Source organism: Oratosquilla oratoria, chromosome 30 (assembly GCF_046742065.1).
Source record: "Oratosquilla oratoria isolate Oo_2021 chromosome 30, ASM4674206v1, whole genome shotgun sequence".
Classification (NCBI taxonomy): Eukaryota; Metazoa; Arthropoda; class Malacostraca; order Stomatopoda; family Squillidae; genus Oratosquilla; species Oratosquilla oratoria.
Genome location: NC_134806.1, coordinates 39,229,453 through 39,252,829, shown reverse-complemented (window position 1 = coordinate 39,252,829; position 23,377 = coordinate 39,229,453). Strand labels below are relative to the sequence as shown.

General features: G+C 38.5%; 1 protein-coding gene across 9 annotated transcripts; it reads left to right on the top strand.

The window, feature by feature from the left end:
• DppIII (dipeptidyl peptidase 3) lies at positions 1-22,700 on the top strand. 9 transcript variants are annotated; one of them, XM_076212784.1, is made up of 2 exons: positions 1-130; positions 20,076-22,700. In XM_076212784.1, the coding sequence occupies exon 2, from the start codon at positions 20,086-20,088 to the stop codon at positions 22,237-22,239; it is 2,154 nt and encodes a 717-aa protein (XP_076068899.1). In that variant the 5' UTR covers positions 1-130; positions 20,076-20,085; the 3' UTR covers positions 22,240-22,700. The 9 variants fall into 9 exon arrangements, with proteins under 9 accessions (XP_076068899.1, XP_076068901.1, XP_076068900.1 ...); XM_076212786.1 differs by lacking the exon at positions 1-130 and adding an exon at positions 1,064-1,205; XM_076212785.1 differs by lacking the exon at positions 1-130 and adding an exon at positions 1,161-1,303.
• The last annotated feature ends 677 nt before the right edge of the window (positions 22,701-23,377 follow it).

Here is a 23,377-nt window from a genome sequence, read left to right as displayed (position 1 = left end):
ATGTATAACAGTATTGCCATCTGTTGGCGTGCGTTAGAGTAAACAGGTGTACTAATTTCCATCATACTTGGTTAATGCATGTTACGCTTCCTAATTCAACTTTCTTTATGACGGTGTGTTTCGAAGGAACGTAAGTAGTTTACAGTGAATTCGATAGTATGAATAACATGCAATGTAGTGTGTTTATATGGAAATTAGGATAGTCGAAATTGATGCTTAAATTGTTAGCATAGTTGGTATAAAGTGTACACAACCAGACATACTCCACAATAACAATATGTTAAGCTTTTTGTATGCCCTTCGACAGTCGACACCGAGTTCTGCATTATCATTCAACATATGGAGGGGGCGTGAGAATGAAATATACATTGTTGCGGGAACAACTTAGGGAAAGATAAGTAGGTAGGAAGTTCAGCCCTCTGAAAACGTATGATTACGAAGAGATCAGGGAAATGATACTGTTTGTGTTGCCATGATTTTACAACATTGATATTAAGTACACACCTACGCGATTCATCTGTACAAAATTGAATGTTAATTTGGTGAATTAAAGTACATCAACGTAATATCTGTTATTCTTGGCGGAAACCAGTAACTTATAAAACCTTGCAAAAAGTGATATACTACCGAACTGAGCTGCGATGCGAGCTTGGAAACTCCATGTCTGCATCGTCTGCCCAGTCCTGTACAATCCTCTTTCCCTGCCTATGACAACCCTTATTACCTCTAGGGATGCTAAACGCCACCCTATAGAAGGTTAGGTTAGACAATACTAATTTATTAGACTTCCGTTTGTTCGTCTTTCACACTAAAACAAACATGACGTCTCGAAGCTCGCCGACGTCCGATTTGTCGCTATTATAGCAACTTTTTTGTTATCGGTTTCCGCCAATAAAAACGTACATTACATTGATGTATTATAATATACAAAATGAATATTTAATTTTTTTATTTCTAATCGTTTAGATGTGCACTTCGTTACACTTACCCATTGTTTTAACAAACAAACGAGACCTCTAGGAATATCAGTAGTGATAATTATGTCAAAAAGTGAATCCACAAAACTATAACCTTGTGTAGATCTCTTGAAACGTAGTATATGTGTATTAACATCGAAAATTAGGTCATCAGTTGACTGAAAAGTGTCATCTAGAAATTATTTCAGGCATTGCTCATCAACTTACGAAATGTCATTGTGTTGTTGAGTATGTACTTTAATGACATAAATTTTGTTTGTTATGGTGGGGCATCGGTTTTGATCGAAGAGAAATGTTGTTGTTTCTTCACGGGAATTTTTGTACCGGTACGTGATCAGGAAGCATAGCTTGCCAGTGTACGCAAGTGGGCGGAAAGTAAAATTCGAGGTAAAAAAAGTAAAAGCAGACATTGATATGCTATTTTAGGTGTGAAGGGAGCCTGTTAAGTTTTAATTTTATTTTATAGCCAATTTCTAAGGAAAATATTATACCGTACAGGTTGTTGACTTTTTAGTCGTTCTAGTGTTTTCTGTCAATTTTTTCCCCACGGTATTCGGTAAACTTGTTAGTATTATTTATGTTCCTGCAGAGTTCTCTTTGTATTTCCTTGGGGCCTGTAATACTTTCAATTTAATGGTGTATGTAAAGGTGCTATGAAGATAAATGATATTAATTAGTGTAGCTGACAGTTTTCGTAAGATCTGGGCTTTCCGTTTTGTCTTTAAGCACTTTTTATTTATTAACATTGCAGATCAGTTGTTTTTAAGGTATTTCATTAATAGGTAAAAGTTAGGAGCACATCATGGCCAAATATACACAAGTGAAAACATGCTTAGTCACAGTGAGGATTGGATCATTGGTAGGTTAGCAAATGGTTCTAGATTGCATTTGGTATAACATGATAAGAACAAACCCCAAATTCTCCAGCCCCCCACCCACATTTCCCCATATTTAACAAGCTAGGTTCGGTTACCTGGTTATGTGAGTACATTAGGCTAGTAACTTACCTAACTTCATCCAACAAGGTATATTTGATACAAAGTGTGGATTGTTTACTTGGGTTGTTTTTTAATATTCAGTCCTGGTGTTTATTTTTCCATCCTCCCACAAGTATTTAAGTATTCTTCTATGGTCTTGTTCAGAATTGTACTGTGCTTAGGTTCTATTGTCGAAAGGGAAACCTTGTGATGTCTAATTTAGATTTGTGATGTGTATTGTGGGGGTGGGTCATTCATATTTATGAATGGCTCGCAGTCCACAAGAGGGAAATAAAATGAACATTACAGTGATTAATTTTAAGAAACACAATTATGAGATATGCAAGAAAGTTAAGGTTAATGAAATTGTGGGCAATGGCTGAGATATTCAAATTATATTGTGCTTTCCGCTTGATTGGAAACCTTGTGATGTCTAATTTAGATTTGTGATGTGGGAGTGGGTCATTCATGTTGATGAATGGCCCGCAGTCCACTGGAGGGAAATAAAATGAACATTACAGTGATTAATTTTAAGAAACACAATTATGAGAGATGCAAAAAAGTTAAAGTTAATGAAATTGTGGGCAATGGCTGAGATACTCAAATTATATTGTGCTTTCCTCGAGTCTTAATTGGTAATATTTATTTAGGTAAAATTTTACTTTCGACCTTTGTTGGAATATAGCAATACAAAATTAAATAGTAATTTTGTAAATTAAAATGTATGAACGTAATATGCAATTTTCTGTGCGGAAATGAAAATAAAAATAGTTGCTAAAACAGATTTCTTAAGTAACGAAGTCGTGTACGACGAATGGTATGCCATGTTTGTTATGGTAAATGCCGACGTCGGAGAAATGAAAGGACGATAAATTTGTCAAAACTAAACTAAACTAACCTAACCTAACCTAACCTGTGTTTAATAAATCATTACCTGCAAATTAGATATCATCCGGCTGGTCCTCGTCGTCGTCGTCGTCGTGAGAGACGTTGGCGGGCTTTTCAACCACTCTCTCAGCTTTTGTATGGCTATATTCCTCCAATGGTCGAAAGTAAAATTTTACCAGTTAGGTTAGGTTAGTTTAGACAAATTTATCGTCCTTTCATTTCTCCGACGTCGGAATCTACCATAACAAACATGGCGTACCATTCGTAGTACACGACTTCGTATTATGAAATTGTTTTAGCAACTATTTTTATTTTCATTTCCGCACACAAAATTGCATATTACGTTCATACATTTTAATTTACAAAATTACTATTTAATTTTGTATTGCTATATTCCAACAAAGGTCGAAAGTAAAATTTTACCTTTATTTATTTATTTTTTCCTAATATTGGTAAAAGAAATTATTCTTCCTTACATTGTGATGAATTCCATAAAACTATTCAGTAGTATCAGTAACATTATTGTTTCTTGGATAGTTGTACTGATTGCTATGTGGTTAATTTAGAACTGACCTTGATCCTTCTGATAAGCAAATAGAGAAGGATTAAGGTCAGTTCTAAAGAATGTGTAAATAGGAAGAATTGAAAGTAGCCTACCACATATAATGTTAGTCTCGCATTGTATTTCATTTCTAGAGAAAATGGTGTTTTTAATTGGTGTCTATCCTAGCTGTATTGGGTGTCTTTATACATTGTTATGCTGGGATAAGCTTATATCATCATAATTATCATTTTATCATTGTTATTAGGCTACTATTATTATTATTAATCATTATTCTGATTATCATCACCATTGCCCATTCTGGGGACATTGACTGCATAGTAACATGTAGCCAATACTGTATACAGTACTTTGGGAACTATTATGGGGCACCACTATGGGCCATAGCCAAATATCGTTGTTTTATCTATGTTAGATTCTAAAAATTTCAACTTCCAAAAGAATGACAACTTTTGTTCTACAGCTGTCTTTTCTTGAACTTGTCATAGTTTGTTTGTGAGAAGAACATAAGAATGAAGGAGATTGCAAGAGACCATAAGGCCTACACTAGGCAGTTCTATGTCCATCACCACCTGTCATCCCCGTCCATAAAGTTGTCTAACCATTTCTTAAAACAAATTATATGTTTCAGTGCTCACTACATGGTTAGTAAGTCTATTTCGTTCATTGACCACCCTATTAGTGAACCAATTCTTTCCTATTTCCTTCTTAAATCTAAATTTGTCCAATTTAAATCCATTACTGTGAGTCCTGCCCTGTTGTTTTAATATGATGACCTTGTTTGTGTCACCCTTTGATCAACTTGAACACCTCTGTTAGATCACCCAGCACTCTGAGTCTTTCCAGAGAGTGTAAGTTAAGGTGTCTAAACCTCTCTTCATAATGTAGATTTCTAAGCCCATACATCATCTTGGTAATTTTCCTCTACTGATTCTAGTGAATTGATGTCCCTTCTCTAAGACAGAGACCAAAACTGTACTACATAGTCAAGGATGGGTGTAACTAATGCTAGATAGAGTTTGATAATTACCTCTGCACTTCTATTCATAACTGTCCTAGCAATGAAACCTAATGCTCTGTTAGCTTTATTCCTGGCACTAATGCACTGTTTCCTGGTCAAGACTCACCAGAACTCCCAAATCTCTCTTGCACTCAGTTTTCTCTAAAAACATGTTATCTAAGCTATATCTGTTTTCAGAGCTTGTGTGGCCCTACATTGAACATGTTGCACTTTGAGGTATTGAAGTCCATTTGCCATTTCATTGACCATGTGAACAATTTGTTAAGATCATCCTACAGAATCTCAGCGTCGTCTCCTGACCTAATAGGGTGTCCTATTTTAGTGTTGTCTGCAAACTTACTAACATCACTATTAATCCCATTGTCCAAGTTATGAATATAATGAACAATAAGGGACTCAAAACTGAGCGTGGGGGAACTCCACTAGTAACACATCCCCAGCTGGACTTTACACCATTTATGGAGATCTGCAGTTTTCAGTAACTGATCCAAGCTTTAATCTATTCTAACACTTTACCTCCTATGCCACGAGCTTTGATTTTATTTAGTAGTCTGGTGAGGCACCTTTTTGAACGCTTTGCATCAAGTTAAATAACATTGTAACTATCACTTATCTGACACCATATATATGTTAATGTAAAAAAGATAGAAGATTAGTCACACGTGACTTACCCTTGGAGAAACCATGCTGTGAGTCGTGAATCAAACTATGTCTCGATGTGATCTCTTGAGTCTATTAACTTGATGATTCAAGCATTTTACCTATAACTGATGTCAATCTGATTGGCCTGTAGTTCCATATAGATGATTTATCTCCCTTTTTGAAAACAGGAGCATTGTTTGCCTGCCCCCAAGCAATAGGCATAAAACCAGAGTATATGGACTTAATACTTCTGATAACTGGTCGCAGATTTCAAATTTACACTCTTTAAGCACTCTCAGAAAATTATTGTCTGGACCCAGGGATTTTGTAGCTTTGTCTTTCAATCAAAAATTATCCACTTCTTTGAGAGAGACTGGAGGAAATGGATAGTTTTAGATACTTGGGTGTGAATGTGGCAGGAAAGGTAGGAATGGGGGTGGAGGTAGAATGTAGATTGAGAGAAGTGAGTAAATGCCTTGGGGGATTAAAAGTGTAATGAGAAATAGACATTTGGGAATGGATGCTAAGAGGAGATTGTATGAAGGAGTGATTGTGCCAACAGCACTGTACGGGGCAGAAACATGGAGCATAAAGAGAGGAAGAGAGAAGGAGTTTGAATGTGTTAGAGATGAAATGCCTTAGAAGTATGATAGGGGTTACTAGGCTAGATAGAGTGAGAAATGAGGAGTTGAGGAGGAGAACGGGTGGAAAGGGAGCTGGGAGATAGGGTTGATGAAAGAGTATTGGGATGGTTTGGTCACATGGGAAGAATGAGTACATACATATACCAAGGCTTTTTCCCCCTTACAAGGGGGGTAGCCAAAAAGAAAAAGGCATAAAATCATTCCCACCCATTCCATCCCTGAATACACTCCACACCCCTCCACCCTCCCTCTTATCTTAGCACCTCCTGAATGACGGGTCATCCCTGCACCTTGTCCACTGCCCTGGGTCAGAAGCAGTGTCGCAAGACACAGCATATCCACAGCAAGGCCGCTTCATTAAATCGGCGACCCCCCCCTTTCCGAAAGAAAAGAAAAGAATGAGTGAAGAAAGATTAGTAAAACAGGTGTGGAAGGAGTGAACATGAGGGGGTGTCCTAGGATGAGATGGCTGGATGGGGTAAAAGGGGCATTGGGAAATAGGGAAATGTCTGTTGAGGAAGGACAGGAAAGGACATAAGATAGGGGTGAATGGAGAATGGTTGTACAGTGGCCGCGAAAAGTTTGGGCGCGTAATTAACGAGACACAAATGTAAACACTTGTGACATTTAAATAATCATTTAAAGACCTATAAATGGCTTATTACATACCTTATTTACCAAGCGATTTTCCTTTAAGCTTTATGACCTTCTCCAAACGTGCCGGGATGCATCTTGCCAGGTTTTGTACGTGTTGAGGAATAATATTATCCCAAATATCCTGTATTCCTGTTTTTAGCTTAGCTATGGTGGAGACGTCACGATCTTCAAGCTGTTTTTTAATTATATGCCATACATGCTCAATGGGATTTAGGTCTGGAGAATTTCCAGGCCATTTTTTGAAGTAATCAACACCACAGTCTTCTAACCATTGGGTAACAGACCGAGCTGTGTGAGCAGGAGCTCCGTCCTGCATAAACCAACTAGCATTGCACTTTTCAAAACTTTCAGGCAGGTTATCACACAATAACTCGAAATAAGTGTGCTGATTTACACACTCATTTTGTGCAAGAAACACTAAATTGCCAACTCCACCAAATGCAAAGCATCCCCACACCATAACACTTGCAGCATGTTTCACCACTTTAGCTGTATAGTGAGGGTCATTAGGGTCAGACCCCCTGGGGCGCCTCACACGCTTCGACCTGCAGCCCGACGACACCACAAACGTTGACTCATCACTCCACAATACTCGTTCCCAGTCCTTATATTTCTTGTAAAATGCTATGCAATCACGTATGTTTTTTGCACTTAGGAGGGGAAGAACTTTAGCACAGCAACTACGGTATTGTAAATCTTTGGCGAAATGATCAGAAATGCATCTTACAGACACATCATCCAGCAGTGCAGGGTTATTTTCTTTCAGTTTTTGAGCTGTGAGCGTTGGATCTTTATCTAACTGCCTCCTAATAACTGTAGAAGTACGATTTGATATCTTCCTTGGCCAACCAGAGCGATGCTTTGGAGTAGGAATGATGTCACTTCCTCCGTCTCGAAATTTCTTGGTCCACTTTTGCACTTGACGCACTCCAATTCCCACACGAGTAGCAATATCTTTACACTTATGATTGTAACAACTGTGTCTCTTTCCAGCTCTTTACCACTTCCCATTACGGAGATATCAAGGCACAAAAACAGAGACCACCGCAAAAAAAAGACTACTCCCCGTGAGAGATGTTTAGAAACTGACTCCACGTGACATCGAGTGCGCCTAAACAGAGTTGCCAAGTAGTGCGTATTGTCTCGGCTAAATATGGGTACAAACGCTAGCATTGAAAAATAGCGAAAAGTTTGGGCGGAAAGTTGTATTTTTCGCATGTTTTGAGTTTAACGGAAAGTTTGGGCGCCTATAATTTTGCGCCCAAACTTTTTGCGGCCACTGTATATGGATGATGCTGTGATGCATGAGGGGGATGGGGGGTGAGGGAGTATGTATGAGAAATGAAGTGATTCAGCCCAAAGGGATTTCTCCCTGTCCTCTCCTTTTCTGCATGAGGGGATGGAGAAGGGGGTTGCCAAATTAATGAAGCAGCCTTGTTGTGGATGTGCTGTGTTTTGCGACACTGCTTCTGACCCTGGGCAGTGGACAAGATGCAGGGATGACCTGTCATCCAGGAGGTGCCAAGATAAGAGGGTAGAGGGGAGTGGAGTATGTAGGGGATAGAATGGGTGGAAATGATTTCTGTGCCTTTTCATTTGGCTACCTCCTTGTAAGGGGAAAAAGCCTTTGGTATATGTATGTATGTATGTTTTTCAATCTGTTTGACTACTTATACCTTACTAATGCTGATATTTGATAATTTACTTTCTTCATCCCCACTGAAAATCAGATCACAGTCAGGTACTTACCTTATCTAACCTCTCCCTAATAAACACTGAGAGAAACTATTTGTTAAACACTTCACTCATTTTTTCTTTTGATTCTATCATGACATTTTTGTCCTTTCCTACTTTTTTGTTCTGTAGAAATGAAAGAAGACCTTTGGGTTGGGTCTAGTTTGTATAGCAACCTTAATTTCATTGTTATGTTTTGCTGTGCACTTGTTCATTTTAGCCAATCTAGCCACATCTTTATATTTGGATTCCCCCCCCTTTTATTTTTTATTTTTATTTTTTATGTAAAGTCTTCTTTTCTTTCCAATCTCATATTTCAGCCTGTCTATAATCCATTTGGGAGTATTACTATTCTGTATTGACTTGGTGGGAGTAAATTTATTTTGTGCATTTAGAAGCAAGTATCTTAGCACCTCCTGAATGACGGGTCATCCCTGCACCCTGTCCACTGCCCTGGGTCAGAAGCAGTGTCGCAAGATAAGAGGGAGGGTGGAGGGGTGTGGAGTGTATTCAGGGATGGAATGGGTGGAAATGATTTTATGCCTTTTTCTTTTTGGCTACCCCCCTTGTAAGGGGGAAAAAGCCTTGGTATATGTATGATGTATGTTGAAGCAAGTAAATGCCTTGGATTAAAAAATGTAATGAGAAATAGACATTTGGGAGTGGATGCTAAGAATAGATTGTATGAAGGAATGATTGTGCCAACAGCACTGTACGGGGCAGAAACAGATGAGGCGCCTGAGAAGTATGATAGGGGTTTCTCAGCTAGACAGAGTGAGAAATGAGGAGGACAGTGGGGGTGGGAAAGGAGTTGGGAGATAGGGTTGATGAAAGAGTACTGGGATGGTTTGGACACATGGAAAGAATGAGTGAAGAAATATTAGTAAAAGAGGTGTGGAAGGCAGAGGTGGAAGGAGTGAACATGAGAGGGCGACCAAGGATGAGATGGATGGATGGGGTAAAAGGGGCATTGGGAAAGAGGGAGATGTCTGTTGAGGAAGGACAGGAGAGGACAGAAGATAGGGGTGAATGGAGAATGGTTGTATATGGATGATGCTGTGATGCATGAAGGGGAGATGGGGGGGGTGAGAGAGTATGTGTGAAAAATAAAGTGACACAGCCTGAAGGGATTTCTCTCAGCCTTCATTTCTGCATGAGGTGACAGAGAAGGGGGGTCACTGATTTAATGAAGCAGCCTTGTTGTGGATGTGCTATGTCATCCAGGAAGAGCCAAGATAAGAGGGAGGGAAGGTGGTGGATGGGAGTAGAGTTTGTGGGGATGGAATGGGTGGGAGTGGTTTTTGTATTTACTTAGTTGTATTTTGCGGGAAGGGGAGCTATGCTCGTGGTGTCCCGCGGAAACAGAATATTCCAAATGTGGACGAACTAACTATTTATATAGCTTGTTAATGAGTGATGGACTTTTGAAATCAAAAGATCGTGCAATCAGTCCTAGAATCTTATTTGCTTTCTCAGAGGCTGAAATACATTGCTTGGATGATTTGAGGTCGTTACTGATAATTACGCCGAGATCTTTTTCACTATCCACTTTTGTTAACGAATTTCCAAATAACTTGTAATCATACTGTTATTTTTACCCATGTGCATTTACTTGTGTTAAATTTCATTAGCCACTTTTCAGACCATTGCTGTAATTGATCTAAATCTTCTTGAATATCTAATTGGTTTGAGTGATCATTTGCCACTCCGCACAGTTTTGTATCATCAGCAAATTTGGAAACAGTAGATTTTAGTCCATGGTCTATATCATTTATATATACTATGAATAGAAGTGGCCCAAGAACGGAACCCTGAGGAACTCCACTTGCAACACTTTTCCATCCAGAAGTTTTTCCATTTAAAACAACTCTCTGTTTTCGACCATTCAACCAATTACTAGTCCAACCTAATAGGCTACCACTTATTCCATGCAAAGCTAGTTTAGTAAGTAGTCTTTTGTGTGGGACGGTATCAAAAGCTTTTGCAAAGTCTAGATATATTAAATCTATATTGTTTCTTTTGTCATAATTCGAGATAACTGTGTTGTAGAATTTGAGTAAGTCACGCAAGAACGTTTCCATCTGAAACCATGCTGGCTATCATTTATCAAACGGTTACTTTCTAAATGATGTTCGATAGCATCTCTGATGATAGTTTCCATTATTTTTCCTACGATTGAAGTCAAACTTATAGGCCTATAGTTATTTGGTTTCTTTTTGTCACCTTTTTTGAATATGGGAGTAACGTTAGCTAGCTTCCATTCTCTTGGGACATCTCCGGATATGATGGATTTCTTGAAAATAATTTCTAATGGAACAACAATCTAATTTTTCATTTCCTTTAAGATTCTTGGATGCCAACCGTCAGGCCCTGGTGTTTTATTAACTTTGAGTTTGTCTATACACCTTTTAATTTTTTCTTTTGTTATATTTACCGTAGTGAGTAAGTTTACCCCAGACTTTTCACAGGTTTCAGTTTGAAATTCACTTTGAGGTGTTTGGTTTACGAATATCGAGCTAAAATAATTGTTTAAGATATTACACGTTCCTTCATTTGAATATTCAAGTTGACCGTCAGCAGATAATAGTGGACCAATGTGATTCCTAACAACCTTTTTATCTCTAATGTAACTATAGAATTCTTTGGGATTCTCTTTGGATTTATCAGCGATGTTCATTTCGTATTGTCGTTTTCTTTTTCTTATTGTCTTTTTTAAATCTCTCTGTATTGATACATAAGTTTCATAGTCATTAGATGCACCCGAGCACTTATATTTCTTATAAGCCTGTCTCTTTTTAGCAATACTTTTTTCAGTTTCTTTGTCGAGCCACTTTGGGCGAGCCTTATTTGGGGGACGTCTGTCCTTAAAAGGAATGTAAGGTTGAATCATCTTAGTGAGCGTATTTTGAAATATTTCCCACATCTGATCTACAGGCCTTTCGTTTAATTTTGCCTCCCAATCTGTAAGCTGAAGCTCCTGGCGTAGTCCTATGAACTGAGCTTTACTGAAATCGGGTATTTTAGAAGCACAAGTGTCTATTTTACGCAGGCTCGTAGTTTAAATTATTTAAAGATAAAAATCATCTCTGTCACTTGACAGTTGACAAATTATTCAGGAATTTGAATTAATAATTATATTTATTGAATATTTATTAAAGATAGAAATACATTCCACTGGCTATAACTCCCATATTATAGAATAAATGAAACATTAATACAAACTACATTCTGGAAACTTCTATAAATGGTATATATCCTGTAACTAGCTATAAAACTATTCTATACTGGATGGTTATTAGATTTTCTTAACACAAAACATATCAAATTTTTTAGATTTTAAAATTTGGAATAATGAGACCTAATGCTTTCTATTTGCACTTAAGGAGTCGGAGTTGCATAAAAAAATTCTGACTCCGACTCCTAGTACTCTTAGAAATCCAACTCCGACTTCCAGCTAAAACCTTCGACTCTGACTCCGACTCCGTAACCCTTAGAGTAAGAGATGGGTTATAGATAGAACAGTAGGGAGGTTTTGGTTGGTAGGTAAGAATTATAATGGAGATGTTATATTTGAGATTTGTGTAGAGAGTTTATGAAAGCAAGCACGGTATATGTAGAAGAGGGTGGTTAAGGAGAATGGGTCCTGCAGAGTGCTATGACCAGGGTTGCAGAGTCGGATGGTATAAGGTCTGACTCCGATTCCTTTGATTCCTCCGACTCCGACTCCTTTGATTACTCCGACTCCCGACTCCTTAACTCCTTGACCCCTATGTGGAAATCTATTCTGCAGATCTATATACTAGCCTCCCACACCTATTCAGCAAGCATTTTATAAATATTTTTCATGTATATTATTTTTTACGTGGAACATTCACTTGTATGATAAATATACTCACATATACACTCAACCAGCTTTATATATTATGCACACAAGCACGTATATTTGTATAAAGATATATATATTAAATATATAATGGTATTATTTATGCTCATGATCATCTACCAGCTTATGAGCACTTTCAAATCTGTTATGGCAGAGTTGCCACTTCAAGCTATATATTTTCTTTTTCCTTTGTGCCCATCCCCTCCCCCCCCAAAAAAATCATCTGTTATTTCATAAACCTTCTATCACAATATTAGGAAAAAATGTGACAAATCATGTTGAGGAAAGGTTAATGGAGGATGCCCTACCTAGTACTTATTGCAGAATTAATTTCACCATGTTATCATAAAAGCCAGGAATCAGTTCAGGAAAGAGAGAGACAACCTTCCCCTGTGCACACTGTTCATAGCTGCTGTTGTTCCTCCCCTTTTCAGTCATCACCAAATGCTGTGACATATGCTCTAATGTCATTCCTATCTGGCCTCTGAGACTGGTCAAAGTTTATCTCAGGGCATTATCCCAGCATGACATAGCTCCTACAAAACAGTAAACCACACAAAAACACTTCCATTGACTTTTACATACATGAAGACGTACATGCATAGTGCATACGTAGTGGATATATACTATTGTCTACACTGTCATGTACGTGTGTACATGATGGAGTTCTAGATGTTAACATAATTTGAATTAATTAGACTGTCAACATAGGTAAAGAAGCTAGTTTAGATTATTCAAAGATAAAAATCATCTCTGTCACTTGACAGCTGACAAATTATTCAGGAATTTGAATTAATAATTATATTTATTGAATATTTATTAAAAATAGAAATACATTCCACTGGCTATAACTCCCATAAAATAGAATGAATGAAACATTAATACAAACTACATTCTGGAAACTTCTATAAATGGTGTATCCTGTAACTAGCTATAAAACTATTCTATACTGGATGGTTATTAAATTTTCTCAACATATCAATTTTTTTAGATTTTTTAAACTTGGAATAATGAGACCTGCTTTCTATTTGCACAATAGCAACAAATTATTTCACAGTGCACATCTATAGACAGTCTTTTACAGCTATTGTTGGCTTGCCAATTACTGTAATGGTAAAAATGCAGACAAAGCTTTCAAGGATATAACAAAATATATGTACTGTACCTTAAATACACCCGTATTATTATGTTAATAACTAGGTTGAAAATTCAATCTATAATTTTTTTTTATAATAAAATATTTTGTATGTTTCTTGAATCTACCAGTATTATTACGTTAATAACGAGGTTAAAGCTCAAATCTATACAAATTTCTTATCTGTAAACATTAAAAAAATAGGCTTTATTCATAATTATAGAACTTATAGACTACTCAATTGAAATTTGCACATAAAAAAATAGTAGTTTGTACTTTATATAAGTAGGGTAAACTGATATCTTAATGTGATGATATGGTTGGTTAGACTAGCCTATGAGAAATATAGGTTAGAGTCCTAGACTACCCTATGAATAGAGGCAGCCTATAGTCTAGGAAAAACAAATTCGACCCTACAATTTATGGTAAAAAGAAAGGTAAATGTGGATTATAAGGTTATTTTGGGTTTACTTTTTTTTATAAAAAAAAAATGAAAAAAAAACAAACAAAAGTAATTAAAAAACAAAATAAAAACAAATAATTTTTTATTACATTAGTTTGATTTTTTCTTCTTTATTTTATATATATATATATATATATATATATATAATTTTTCAAGAACCCAATAATCAACATGTACCAAAAGAAATAGGTTTTATCTGTATATATATATATATATATATATATATATATATATATATATATATATATATACAATGTATATCCTGTATATACACTCTTCATCAAAGTTTTAAAAATAATACAAACTGCTAATGATTGGCTAGGTTAGCCTATGGAGATTGCCTAGGCCAACAAACTGAGAGGCTAGTTTAGCCTATCTCATAATCAGCATTTATCATACAACAGGTAGGACCTTACAAGTAGCCTAGGCTACATCACTGGGAAAAGTAGGAAACTTTGGCAAAATAATCTAAATTGTTCTTGCATCCAATGCTTATTGTTTACCAATTCCTACAAAAAAAAACATAGCCAAATCATGCAAACTGTATATCTTGTAGGTAATATTTAAGGTCTGGTAGTCACTCAATAGGCTATTATCAATAGTAGGGTTTTCCAGACTATTCCGTATACCAGTATATCAATATTTGTCTTTACCAAGGTCATTACACAATGTACAAGATTTGTTCTAAATATTTTCTTTTTACTATTATTAAAAGATTAAAAGAGGAAGGGAAGTTGATTCAAGTAGGGAAGAAAAGGTAAAAGGCAAAGATGATAATGGAAGAGGGAGCGATAAGGGGAAGATGGGCAGAATATTTTAGGGAACTGTTGAATGTAGAGGAGGATAGGGAGGGAATGGTGATAACAGTGGGAGGCGCAAAGAAAATGACTGTGTTGGGTGAGGAAAAAATAAGAAAAGATTAGGTGAAAGTAGCGATTAAAATGATGAGAGCAGGTAAGGCACCTGGGTTAGATGGGTGTCATGCGGAGTGTCTGAAGAAGGGAGGTAAAGTAATAGTAGACTGGTTAGTGAGGTTTAATGTGTGTCTAAGGGAGGGTAGAGTACCAGAGGACTGGAGGAGTGCATGTATATTTCCGCTTTTCAAAGGAAAAGGGAACAAGTGTAAATGTAGTAGTTTCAGAGGGATCAGTTTGTTGAGTGTAGTTGGGAAGGCGTATGGGAGGGTTATAATTGAGAGAATTAGGAGAGGAACAGAGGAAATAGTTGGTGAGGAGCAGTGTGGGTTTAGGAGAGGTGTGGATCAGATTTTTGTGATAAGGAAAGGGTAAGGATGTCTTTTGGGCCTTTATGGATTTGGAAAAGGCTTATGACAGGGTAGCCAAGAAGGCACTGTGGGAGGTTTTGCAGATATATGGTATTGGGGGAAAGCTGTTAAGAGCAGTCATGAGTTTTTATGAGAGTAGTAGAGCCTGTGTTAGAATCAGAAATGGAGAGAGTGAATGGTTTGAGGTAAAGGTGGGACTATGTCAGGGATGTGTCATGTCACCATGGCTGTTCAATGTGTATATGGATGGGGTGGTACGGGAGGTAAATGCAAGAGTAATGGGCAGGGGACTGGAGTTGGTTGTGGAAAATGGAGAAAAGTTTGAGGTAAGTCAGTTGTTGTATGCTGATGAGACTGCACTTGTGGCAGGGTCAGAGGAGGCATTGGGAAAGTTAGTGACTGAGTTTGGGAGGGTGTGTGATAGGAGAAAGTTGAAGGTAAATGTGGGTAAAAGTAAGGTGATGAGATGTACAAAAGGAGAGGATGGTGGAGAGTTGGAAGTAAGTCTTAAAGGGGAGAGGGTGGAGGAAGTGGATAGTTTTAGGTACTTGGGGTCATATGTGGCTGCAAAGGGAGGAGTAGAGGTAAGCTGTAGATTGAGAGAAGCAAATAAATGCCTTGGGGGATTTAAAAAAGTAATGAGAAATAGACTTTTGGGAATTAATGCAAAGAGGAGATTGTATGAAGAGGTGATTGTGCCGACAGCGCTGTGTGGGGAAGAGACATGGAATTTGAGAGTGGTAGAGACGAAGAGTTTAAATATGTTTGAGATGAAATGTCTGAGAAGTATGGTGAGGGTTACAAGGCTGGATAGAGTGAGAAACGAGGAAGTGATGGGGGTGAAAAAGGAGTTGGCTGAGAGGGCTGATGAAAGACTATTAGGATGGTTTGGACACATGGAAAGAATGGATGAAGGAAGACAGTGAAAGGGGTATGGAGGGAGTGAATTTGAGAGGACGACCGAGGATGAGATGGATGGATGGGATGACAGGGGCGTTGAGCAAGAGGGGAATGTCTGTGGAGCAGGGAAAGGAGGTGGTAGAAGATAAGGATGAGTTAAGAAGGGCTGTGTATAGATGATACTGTGATGAAAAGAAAGGGATGGGAGGATGGGGGGGTTTGGGGAGTGGGAAAGTGTGAATGATACTTTGACGCAGCCCGAAGGGACTTCTCCCCGTCCTCCATTTTCTATGTGAGGGGACGGAGAGGGGGGGTCGCCAATTAAGTGAAGCGGCCTTGCTGTGTCCTGCTGCATTGCTTCTGACCCAGGGTGGTGGGCGGGATGCAGGGATGACCCGTCATCCACGAGGAGCTAAGATGTGAGGGTGGAAGGGATGATGGGTGGGAGTGGGTTTATGCCTTTTGACTTGGCTACCTCCCTGATAAGGGGAAAAAAGCCTTTTGTATATAGATAGAATTATCACTATGGTTATGGGTTAAAGCGTAAATATCTGGTACACTTAGGCCTAATTTGCAATTGTCTTTATAACATAATCAGTTTTAAATTAGATTAAAATGGTTCGTGATTTTCTTTACTCTGATTTCTATATTTCATTGCTTTGCTTTGTAGGCCAATCGTATTCACTAGTAACAATGATCAGTAGCCTGTTTCTATTTCGTATATTTCAAACCACTAAATTTCTTTGATAAATGTATGATTTTCATATTCTGAAGTAGCTTTATCATAATCTAGCATATTTCTATTTAAGGAAAATGTGATAAAACTACCGAAAATGAAGGAAAAGAAAATTCACTGGGAGACACTGCTTCAGGCAGAATTTGCAGCTGTTGTTTGTTTACATTAGTACTAGTAGCACACAATGCCGTCACATAGTGGCAGCATGAATTGATGTTTATTTATGTTGAAGTAGAAGCAGTGCAGTATAGTACAAAATATGATATATATATATATACAGTATATATATAGTTTCACTCTCCTTACAGGAAACAACTACAAATACATGACCACAAACACTTTTACCCAGACTGACAACGATAGCTTGTCAGTATTGTGTATATATATTTTTTTTTATTGATGGATTGTTTTTTGTTTCCATCTGGAGAGACCACTTAGTGTACATATACACTGCACACACTCACTAATGCCTCCAAAAATAAAAGCAAAACCATACAAAAACTGCTGAATTGTGCAACTGGTAAAACCAAGCAGGGAAACCATGTTAAAGAAATAATTTTATTGGACTTAAGGAGTCGGAGTCGGATAAAAAAAAATTCCGATTGCGACTCTAGCTAAAACCTCTGACTCCGACTCCACAACCCTGGCTATGACAGTAGTGGAGTGGGGCCTTAGGAATGAACACTTCAAATAAATGAGTCATTAATAGACTATTTAGTGATATCCAAAGGAAGGATTGGAGGGAATTTGGATGTTCATGTATTCGGTATTTGGGGGAAAGAAGACAGGATATTGTCAGAGGGAGAGAATTGCTGAGAATAAATTAAATGGAGAGGTGAGAGAAGTATGAGATGTGTTAAAGGATAAAGGAAAAACAGGAGTAGAAGAATGGGCATGTTTCAAAGATGAAGTGATAAAGTGTGAAAAGATGGTATGTGGGATGAGGAGGATGGGAGGAAACCAGAGAAGCAGCAACTGGTGGGATGAAGAAGTGAAGGCAGTGGTGGAAGAGAAGTGAGCAATGAGGACTGTTTGCAAGGAAACATATGAAAGGTATGAGAAAAAAGGAAAAGCAAAATGCAAGGTGTGGAAGTTAAAGAGGAGTGTAACTGTAAAGTGGGATAGGTATTTGACAGAACTTTTAAAAGAAAGGGGGAAAAAGTTTAGGAAGTGAGAAGGATGAGTCAGGTAGAGAGGAAAAGATAAAGGATGCAGATAGCTTTTGGAAGTAAAGATGGGTAGAATATTTCAGTGATTGATGAATGTTGAAGAGGCTATGGATTGATTAATTGTGACTAGAAGGAGCTAGGAAAATTGACTGATGGGAGAAGAAAATGACAAGGATATAGGAAAAGGTGAGATAGAGAGTATTGAAAATAATGAAACCTGATAAGGCACCTGGTTATGTGAATGTCATGTGGCATGTTTGACAAATGGTTACAGTGGATTGGCTAATGAGGTTGTTCAGTGTGTGCCAGAAAATTTGTAGGGTGCTTGTATAGTTCTACTTTACAAAGAAAAATGGGGATGAATGTAGATGTATTAGCTTTAGAGGAATGAGTTTGTTAAGCATAGTTAGAAAGGTATATGGGGTGTTAACTGAGAGGATTTGGAGAGGAACAGTGTGGGTTAAAGTAAGGTTGAGGGTGCATGGATCAAATGTTTGTGGTAAGGCAGATTTGCAAGAAGTTTTTGTCAAAAGGTAAGGATGCATTTTGGGCCTCTGTGGACTTCGTGAAGGCTTATGACAGGCTCGATGAAGGCATTGCAAGTGGGTATTGCATATATATGGGACAGGGAGGAAGCTGTTAAAGATAGTTAAAAGCTTTTATATGAGTAGTAGAGCTTGTGTTAGGGTTGGGAATGGTTAGAGTATATACCCAATTGTAGTATAAAGGAAAGGAGCAATGGTCATTGAGTCGCCTCCAATTCTTTAAGTTTCTAACATAACTAGACTCAAATTTATGTACAATTCCAACTTAATCTATATCCTTGATTTCCAGTTATCATATTTAGATTTGAACTCGTGAGTAGCAAAGATGAGAGGGGGGGGAGGATGGTGGATGGGAGGGGAATGGGTGGGAGTAGGTTCGTGCTTTTGACTTTGGTACCTCTCTTATAAGGGGGGAAATAGCTCTTGGTATGTATAGAATAGATTTGAATTCATGTATTGTTTGAGCTCGGACTATCACTTTCTAAGCTATTCTACATATGCATCTTTGGAAAATGGTATTTCTTCACATCCTTTAGACATGTGGTCTTAATTTACTCCCACGATCTCTTAGAGCTCTCCTATCTTTAATCAGATCTCTTCTGTCAGTTCAGTCTATCCCCATTAGTGACCTGAACACAGTAATCATATCACCTCTTTTTCTTCAATCTTTCAAAGTTGGCAGACCCAGTGCTTTTAGTCTCAGGGTTTCGATGAGTTCTTTTTCATCATACCTTTGTTCATATAGTGGAACGTCACTTTAATCTTCTCCAGTAGTCCATATGTCTCTAACACAATCCTGCTGATATGTGTCGGGTGACAGGTTGTCTTTTATCAAGACTCCCAAGTATCTTTTCTTATGCTTTTGTGATGGGTTTACTTCCCAATTAATAGTTTAAGGATGGCCATTTGCCATTATTGCCCATTTCCAGTACTTTGCATTTTTTGGTATTGAACTTTATTTCCCCTTCTTGGCTCCATGCACAAATAATGTTTAGATCTTTTTGCAGTATTCTGCCATCCTTATTTTTCACTCTTCTCATGATTTTTGCATCATCTGCAAACATGTTGTCATAGCTTGTTTTTCCTTCCATCATGTTATTGATGTAGACAAGAAACATTAATTGTGCAAGCACTGAATCTTGTGGAACTCCACTCATTACTGCTCTCCAGCTTAATGGCTTATCCTTTATTACTGTCCTTATGTATCTTTCAAAAAGACTTTCATCCGTTCTAGTAGTTTGCCACTCAGTCCTCCAACATGACCCAATTTCCATACAAGTTGACTGTGAAGTACTTTATCAAGTGCTTTCTCTAGGTCAAGATACATGCAGTCCACCCACCCCTCTCTGTCTTGCAGAGCATCAATTATTCTTGAGTAAAAACTTAAAAAGTTGGACACCCTCGACCTTCCGGATCTGAAGCCAAACTGACTGTCTGTCAGACTGTTCATCTCCAAGATATTTGTTCCATTGATCTTTCACAATCCTCTCGCATAATATCACAATTGTGCTGGTTAATGATTTTGGCCTATAATTAGTATTGTCTAAAGTGAAGGTAGGGTTGTATCAAGGTTGTGTTGTGTGACCATGGCTATTCAATGTGTATATAGATAAGTTGGTATAGGAGGTATGTGTGAGGGTGATGGGGAAAGGATTGGATTGTATATATGATGTATGGGTAGGAGGTTAGCTCTGAAGAAAGTATTGTTGAAAGTAATGACAGTGTCATAATTAGATATCTCTCTCTTTCTCCCACTTCCACTCTATATTTGTCATACAGTTTTAGTTATTAAGGGTTTGTGAATTTTTTTTATTTAATTTTCTTTCCACATGCTGATATCTTCTTTTCTTTTGCCAGGAACTAAGCGATGACATCACCTCATGAACTACCCCTCGATACACCCATCCTCTACTTGAAGAGTGAGGAAGCCTTTGCAGGTCTGACCCCTCAAGAGCGCCGATATGCCCATCACCTTTCTCGTGCCTCATGGTTTGGTGGCCTTATAGTTCTATGCCAGACCTCCCCGGAGGCACCTGCAGTATTTAGTCTCCTGATGCGTCTCCTCCGTTCACAGCCCCTCGACACTCTCCAGCAAGTGGCCACCACGAAGGCTGGTTTCACAGAAGATGAATTCAAATCTCTCCTTATTTATACTTCAAGTTTGTCCTATAACTTGGGAAATTATTTGGGTTTTGGAGATCGCAAGTTCATCCCAGTAGTGAGCCGTGAGAAGCTAGAAGCCCTGATCAAGGCATCCAAAGCATATCTTGAGGCTCCTGACATCATGCAGGGATTCATGAATCGTGCCCTTGGCCCCATGTACTCACTAGATGAGTGGGAGCGCTTCCTCGGTCTACCACCAAATGGGGTCACCATGTACTTCACGCCCAATTGCACCAAGGAAGACGCAGAAATAGTAAAAGAGTATATGGCTGCCAGAAGTATAGAAGCTTGGAACTCACGCCTTCTTAAGTATGAGGAGGGAGGTAAGATTATATATGACATCCGATTAGCTTCTATCAAGCATGGTTCGGCTGAAGGCATCACAGTCGCGAATGATGAGTTTCAGGGTCACACATTCCGGGTCTCACGTGGAGATTTCTCCAACATCCTCTCTATGATGGTCAAGGAGCTTCTCAGTGCCAAACAGTTTACGGCAAATGAGCAAGAAGTTAAGATGTTGGATAAGTACATAGAATCTTTCACAACTGGTTCGGTCAAAGCTCACAAGGTAGGTTCCACACACTGGGTCAAAAACCAGTCCCCTTCAGTTGAAACCTACATGGGTTTCATTGAAGTGTACAGAGACCCTACCAACCAGCGTGCAGAGTTTGAGTCCTTTGTGGCTGTCGTTAACAGAGAACAGTCAAGGAAGTTTGACACTTTGGTAGCTCGAGCAGAGAAAGAGTTCCTACCCCTGCTTCCATGGGGGCCAGAGTTTGAAGAGGATATCTTTATGCGACCTGATTTTTCATCACTGGATATCTTAACATTTGCATCCTCTGGTTTACCCATTGGCATTAACATTCCAAATTACAAAGATGTGAAAGAAGAGGAAGGTTTCAAGAATGTGAGTTTGACCAATGTGATGGCTGCAAGGACAGGTGTGAAGGGTGGGCCTTTTCTCTCAGAGGTTGACCATACAATCCGAGAGAAACATGGAAGCACAGCTTTAGAGATTCAAGTGGGTCTACATGAACTGCTAGGTCATGGTTGTGGCAAGTTCCTGAGGAGGAAGGATAACGGGAAACTCAATTTTGACCCGTCCAAGGTCAAAAACCCATTTACAGGAGGAGAAGTTAGCTTCTATGAGAAAGGTGAGAATTATAACATCAAATTTGGCAGTGTTGCCAGTGCTTATGAGGAGTGTCGTGCTGAGACAGTTGCCCTGTGCCTTGGCTTGATTGATGAAGTTTTAGATATATTTGGTGTAGCATCAGAAGACCGTGATGATATTAAGTTTGTGTCATGGCTTGACATGATGTATGCAGGTCTGCGTGGGCTGGAGATGTACCAGCCATCACAAGGCAAGTGGGGGCAGGCACATTCTCAAGCACGCTATGTCATCCTTCGTGTTGCTCTTGAGGCTGGTGAAGGGTTGGTTAATGTGCAGGAGAAAACTGGAGAGGATGGCCTGCCAGACCTCTTGCTCACACTGGACCGTTCTAAAATAAACACTGTTGGCCGTGATGCCATGAATGAGTTCTTGAAGAAGCTGCAGGTGTACCGTTCTATGGGAGATGTCACTGAAGGACGTGCTATGTTTGACAAGTATTCTGAGGTGCCTATGGAAGGCAGCCATCCTTTTGGCAGGTGGCATGACATTGTGGTGCGAAAACGGAGGCCTCGTATGATTCTCACCATGCCCAACACCCGACTGACTGGAGAGGATGTTGAACTTGTAGCTTACCAAGAAGGAGCAGAAGGGAAAGTATGCTCTTGGATTGAGCGTTTCACACCAGCACAATTTGAGGAAATTGAGACCGCTCTTATGGCATACATGGACAATTGGATGAAATGATTGGTTTGAGGAAATTGAGACGGCTCTTGTGGTTTACATGGATGGTTGGATGAAATGATTGGCAAGACCACCACAGGATCTCACAAATGACCACAGATGCACCAGAACTCACACATGTTTTGATTCTTGTGATTGGCTGACATTACATGACATTGGCTTGTGCTGTATGGGATGAAAATGGCACATTGCAAGAAGATACAATAATAACATGTAACATCAACAGTGTCATGTTACAGGGGCATTTACAATGGTATTCACATACACAACTACATTATGGGAAGTGTTTCAAAGACCTTTCTATGCAGTAAGTGCTGACAGTGTAATAATGTCTTTTGCAGCAGCTCTGCTCCACACATAAGATGAAAATGTCTTCTTGCTCACACTTGGTTATGTGTGGCCTGTTTAGCACTTTTGTAAGAAAAAATAAATAAAATGAAATAAAATTATTTTTATGCAGATTATGTAAGAGAATTTTTGTGATTACTTGTCTTCCTTAGCATGATACTACTGCAAAACTAGTAGAACAAGTTATGGTTATGTGACATTGTAAAATATCATACACATAATTATGGGACAGCTAGCTAGGGGTAAACTTTGGTTCATAAAGATGTCAGACTCAAGTAAAACGGCAAAAGAAATGATGGGATATTCAACATTACATTAGTATTGAGCAAAATTTTGAAATATTAATTTTTTTTCTTATATACTTGCCTATGTAGAAAATGTGTTCCATTCATTGAATGTACAGTTGACATTGAATGGAGTTTCTACCCACTTCACTTGAAAAAGAATACAGGAGCACACTACAAGGCCCAGGGCCATGAATGCTTCCTCATAGCCTCAGGCCATATGGTATAATCCTGTCATATTTAGTCTTTCAGCACTTATTTTTTTAGCTGGTTGTCATGAAAATGTAGAAATGACATGGCTTTCAATGATTTTGTCTAAAAAATGCTTTCTAAAGTAATCTAATGTGAAACTGTGTAATGCTGTTTATACACGTATGCATAGTACATATACCAAAGGCTATTTCCCCCTTACAAGGGAGGTAGCCAAAAAACAAAGGCATAAAAACCATTCCCACCCATTCCATCCCCAATACACTCCACTCCCCTCCACCCTCTACCCTCCCTCTTAT

Excerpts from the sequence above, each read along its gene's own strand:
- DppIII (XM_076212784.1), top strand. The coding sequence starts at position 20,086 with ATGACATCACCTCATGAACTACCCCTCGATACACCCATCCTCTACTTG.